Here is a 6,060-nt window from a genome sequence, read left to right on the forward strand (position 1 = left end):
GACACACACAGATATGAAGTGTGGTTACAAGACTTATTTAGACAGTGCAAGATAACTCACTATCGTTAAAATAAGATCAGAGAACCGATTTCTGACTAAAATATATGCAAAAAAAATCTGAATTTATATATTGCTCATTTCAGATGACCTCAAATTAGTGTATTGAGTCAATTGAAATATACTTTATTTGACAGAAATCTTTTAAAAGTCCCTGGTTGGGTTGTATTAAAAAAGAGATCTTTCTTTATTGAAGACACTCATTGAAGTCCCCGTACACTACATATATCTAAACTGACATTAGACCATTCTCATCAATTAAAATACTTAATCATATGTATCGTTGGTGAACTGAGTAACAAATCAGGTTCCATACGGCCTATAACTCTTAAATGGATTTGATAGAACTATGGCCATGTTTGAACTCGGGAAATATTATCTTGGCTCTTCTTATACTACTCTTCTTATTCGTACTATCAAGTTGAGCATGCTATCCGATTGAAATGCGTTGATATTGTGGTATAGTAGATCAAACAATGCTAAGTTTTACTAAATACAGGTTTGAGTCTTATAAGCTGATAAAAAGTTATTTTCTTCTCATGAATTTAACCATTTCCCCTATTCATTTTAATTTTCAAAATATTCTTTTTGCAAAAAGAATTGTTTGTTGAAAAGTTAAATTGAATGGGTAAGCATATGAAAGTTATGTTCCGGTCTTACTACCTACTTGTTCTTATTACCCAACCCATAGACTTTAATTTACAGTTTGTTTGCTTTATACATATTTTTAAAATATGAAACCAGAAATAGTATTTATATTGCCTTAAAAGAAAGGTGGTCTTGAGTCTATCTTTTCATTATGTTGTCAAAAAGGATTTTTACAAATAATAACTGCATGAAATAACGGTAAACACCTTTGATAACGATATTGTTTGTAACGATCTACCGCATATAACGATCTGGTCCTGACTCTTGTTTTCAAATTGGTTTTGAAATCGTTGTAACATATTATAGTTAATTACTGACCCAATTAGGATTGCAAAACGTTGAAATTTAAATAAAAAAAAGCGTGATGACTTAAATGTTGTATGTTGTGTTGAAAGAAAGTATTTTTCTAACATAATGTTTTGCAATCCATGAAGCAGATTGATCTTTAAACTTTATTTCACTGTCAAGCCATGCAGGAAATCGACCAAAACAATTGGAAATATCCAGTAAAAAATATTAATCGGTTGTTTTTCTTACAGAAACGTGCTATTATATGACAGATTCTTCCTGAACTACATGTTCTTCATTTAGTAAGTTATGTATTACTTTGAAGCATTAGATTTTCACTACACGAAACATTTGTTGTTGATTGCAAATTTAATATATATATGTTGGAAATAAAGTAAGCCTTCTAGATTAAATTAAAATACAGATAACTTGTTTCATTTTTTCCCTGGACTATTTTCTTATAAATAACAAATAATAATTTAATGTATGTTCTTGCTTCTATATGTAAGGTGATAAATCGATAAAAAAAAACTTAGGATGATTTCTAAATTATCAGAACATATTATCTTACCATAATATTACCTAGATTATGAATTGGATTGGCAGAAAACCAGTTCAGAATTGTTTGAATAGATCATATTATCTACATTAAATGATAAAGATAAGATTAATATGCTTACAACAACTATTTAAACTGATAACTTGTTATTTTGTATATTCAGAACAAAATATTCTATAAAAGGAAAAAAACCCACCTCTTTCCCATTCTAGAAATTTATATGGTGGACTGTATATATACATGTAATAATGCATGCATAAGTGCTTGGCGAACTCTGATGGGAAAAATGCAAACCTTGTATGTTACATAAAAAAAGCCAACTCAAAGATTTGTAGGTGATTTTAAAACATTTTGCCCATGATGTTCATATGGATTTTATTTTTTTGTCATTGTTATGTTAAATAAGAAGTGAAGATAGACATAAACTTTTATGTTTCTTGATCTGAATATAAGTTCCTATTAAGTAAAACTTTTTCTGCATTTACACCATTTGTTTGTATTTTGTTCATGCAAGTCGTAGATCACATCTTATAAATAATTGTTGATGAAAATATACATATCACAATATGCGTCTAATTTCATTTATAGCGCATATGTAAAAACGAGGCTTCTATCATTGTTATTTGTGCCATGAGGAGGCCGTAAAAAGTCACCCCGTACATACATGTATAATCAAAGGTGTTGAAGATCGTTCAGCACAATATAATTGTTGTGTATGTGTGTTCATGTTATTTTCAGTTTCTTCTATTTGATCGTTTTTCTTGATGGGTTGTTCCAATATTCCTAATAAAATATTGTTGAATCACCCTTAGGATAGGTTGTCTGCTTTTTAAATTTGTCTTTTAACGTCTTATCTGTAATATGCAGGATTTATAACCTCTAATTCCTTATAAAAATGCAATTTTACTTAGTTCCGCTCATTGTTTTCTGTTTAGGGCCACGCATTCTTTTAATTTGGGACCATACGCTGCTTTTCCTGGAATAGCACGGAAGCTTTTCATTGAAGGTTATGAATATATCATCAAAATTTAACGTTTCATGTTTAAATCTTGAGTTCTGGGGATGATTGGTGACTTGCATTTTCCTGTGCCTTTGATAAAAAGGCTCAATCAAACCGAGCCTGCAACATTTTCAATTTTGTCGTTTTGGGCATTCTTCTGAGAGTCTGTTTTTGTTTCTAATTTGGGACCATACGCTGCTTTTCCTGGAATAGCAAGGAAGTTTTTCATTGAGAGTTATGAATATATCTTCAAAATTTAATGTTTCATGTTTAAATCTTGAGTTCTGGGGATGATCGGTGACTTGCAATTTTCCTGTGCCTTTGATGAACAGGCTCAATCAAACCGAGCCTGCAACATTTTCAATTTTGTCGTTTTGGGCATTCTTCTGAGGGTCTGGTTTTGTTTCTATTTCATTGTTAAAAGCATAACAAATAGAGTAACATGCTTTAAACAAAAAACTGCAAAATGATACAGTGTCATATTTGATTTTGTTTCAATATTTTGATTCTTAAAACGTTGCGGAGATTATTTTCACACGTCTAATAATTTTTGGGTGATCGTTGGTTTGCATTTGCCTGCGCCTTTGATGAACAGGCTCAATCAAACCTAGTCTGCAACATTTTCAATTTTGTCGTTTTGGGCGTTCTTCGGGGATTCTGTTTTTTTTTAATTTAAGTTTTAAGTCGCTTAAACACAGTATAGGTTACATGGCGACATATGCCTTTCCGTGCATTATTTCAGGAACAAACAGGCATCTGAGTAGAACCATCGGCGTTCCGTAAGCTAGGTGGATAACTTCATCACATTAAATAATCAAAATTTCCTGTCAGATTTTGATCCCACAGCGGTTAGTGGCAAGAAGCTTGAAGTCAACGACCTTAATCCCCTTTGAGTGCAGATTTGAATTATTCAATAGTCGTAAAAATGTATTAAATGACTTGAAAAGAGTCTCCTTCACCAAATTTGATTGTGCTAGTCTACGTCTATAAAGCTTTCATACATTCCTTTTTGACCTAGGATATAAAATAGTAGTATACAATTATAGGTCTTTTTCTTTTTACATAACATACAAATAAATGTGTTTGCTATAGCTATTGATGAAACGATGTTGAAAAAAGTCAAGTAAACAACAAACATATTAACCATGTAGAAATGTTTTTCGACGTATTTAATTCTTATTTTCATATAAGTTTTAATGAATTTCCGAAAATAGTTTTTTTTTGCTAGAAATTCAAAAAAATATACTGGTATCAAATATTATCAATACAGTTTCCATCCTGTAAACGTTGATCGAGAAAACTCATCTTGTACGATGCAGCCATCTCCAGTCCTTTTTTCAATAAAAACATGGAGACCCACGCTTACTTTTGCAATGATTACTCCAGTTGCTTGGTCGTTTTCATCATCTGTTGCAATCCATCCCTTTGTTTTGCCGTCAACAATTATATCAGATACGGACCATTCCCCTTTCGTCGAAAACAAAGTCCAGATGAACATGTAAGTTCCGTTTTCAGGCACGACATATATCCCGTCCTCTGGATAGTAACCATCACCATCGTCTATTGCCACTGTATCAAACACAACCAGCTCTTTGTTCCTGGACACATTTGCTGCCAGTCATATAGGCATGAAATGCAATTCCTCCCGATTGTTCTAAAAACACACAAAACAAACAACTTATAATCAATTTGTAAAAAACTCTTCTATTCCATTGCTCATTTTCATAAAAAAGCAGATCTTTTTAGAAATATATAACATTTTATCATTCTGAAAAAAGGATAGACAGTACGATTTTATTTTGTAATAGCTACGGAACATTCTATTCTAATATTTCTAATATCTGTTTAAATTTCAAGAAAAGATAGTGGTATTTGACAGAGCCTCACATTATCTTTGAATATATTTCCACTTATTAAGCCAAATTTGTTGAACTAACGTTTAATCATTCCGTTCAGGTGGGATAAGGTGGATTGATTGTCGTCTGCTGTCTTCATGTCTTTTTGATCTAAGTCATCGGTAGTGTAACATTCTTTAACTTTATCTCTTTCGTTTTCAAGCATTTCCAATCGAAGTTTCAAGTCTTGATTTTCTTTCTCGTGATTTTTAATGATGGTTTCCTGGTCCTGGATTGTTTTCTCTTGATGCTTGAGTGTGACCTCTTGATGCTCCAATGTTTGATCTACTTTCACTAACCTTTCTTCAATCGACAAAGCTTTAGAACCGTAAAAACAAATCAAATATATTACACAGAATGAACGTACAAACATTTTTGCGACTGTTTGATACGCCAAAGTTTATAAATTTGACTACAATACTCGTTAAGCACACGATGCATGATAAATCACTTTCGTTAATGGAAGATAAGGGATTCGACCTCTGACAATAACTAAATGTAAGAACACAAACTTCACGACGTATCTATATTCCTCATTTCATATGACCACAATGCAATATATGTAGTTCATATGAGCCAAAATAATTCAATAAAATCAAACTTGTGAAAAATGTACTAAGATTTAGGAAAAGTAAAAATGTTAAAGATTCAAGTAATAATGTACATGATATGTACGATTTATGACTGAATTTCAGTATTTATATCTATATTTCTATAATGATATATTGAGGCTATTTCTTGCATAATTTGACCTCTTTTTGGCAATTTACGTTGGCAGCAAGTGTCATTGATAATGCGTTAATTGCGTCCGTTGTTTACTTCAGCATATTAGACTTAAATAAAAACATTCTCAAACTTTTCATGAAGACCAGTATGAATCTGGAGGCGTGATGCTTTAAAAGTCCAAGGTTTTATTTGAAATAGACTGTATTTCATCGAAGTCACTGTAAAGTTCCAGTACATAACACATATCAAAACCGTACTTTGACATTCTTTTAAAACTGTTCTCATCAACAAAAATACTAAATCGTAAGAATGAACAGAAGAAATGGATAACAAATCAAGGTTCAATACATTATCCAAAATATTTTGTTAGGTGAGAAGTACCCCATACAAGGTACCACTGACAGATGATAACACTCGATCAGGCTTTGATTAGTTATCAAAATCTTGTACAAGATGCTGAACAGTTAGCTGACATCACTTCAAGCCATCAGTTTCAAAATGGAGACAGAGAATTATACAATATCGACCGAGCATGAGGTCGTTCTATTTATTAAATATTTGGAAACGACTTTCATGTGACATCGAGAGCAGAAAGATTTCTGTATGAGACCGATTTCCTACTAACACAACATCGTACTATTAGCTTAACCTTTTCCCTCATATAAGCGTGTTTTGATGGCTTTTCATCCCCCTTTTGAAGCCTCAAACAGTAAAAAATGCACTATTTAGGCTTTTCGTTCGAGAAATGTTGTTAAAAAGTGTTCACTTTTTCGTCGCCGTCCCCCATCATATAGGTATATCAGGGGGTTGCCAGAAGGGGGATGTGTCCCCTTCTGTTTTGGGGGTTTGATGGGGGGGGCGGCAGTTCCCCTCATCTCCAAGAAAAT

General features: G+C 32.4%; 1 protein-coding gene across 1 annotated transcript; it reads right to left on the bottom strand.

Annotated features, from left to right (window-relative positions):
• Positions 1–3,710: 3,710 nt before the first annotated feature.
• LOC132756097 (uncharacterized) lies at positions 3,711–4,887 on the bottom strand. Its single transcript, XM_060747089.1, has 2 exons — positions 4,490–4,887; positions 3,711–4,206 (listed from the first exon to the last, which is right to left on the bottom strand). Exons 1-2 carry the CDS (start codon positions 4,818–4,820, stop codon positions 4,127–4,129), a joined length of 411 nt encoding a protein of 136 aa, XP_060603072.1. The 5' UTR covers positions 4,821–4,887; the 3' UTR covers positions 3,711–4,126.
• Positions 4,888–6,060: the final 1,173 nt, after the last annotated feature.

This window comes from Ruditapes philippinarum, unplaced genomic scaffold, assembly GCF_026571515.1.
Source record: "Ruditapes philippinarum isolate M1 unplaced genomic scaffold, ASM2657151v2 ctg4004_1_1_1_1, whole genome shotgun sequence".
NCBI lineage: Eukaryota > Metazoa > Mollusca > Bivalvia > Venerida > Veneridae > Ruditapes > Ruditapes philippinarum.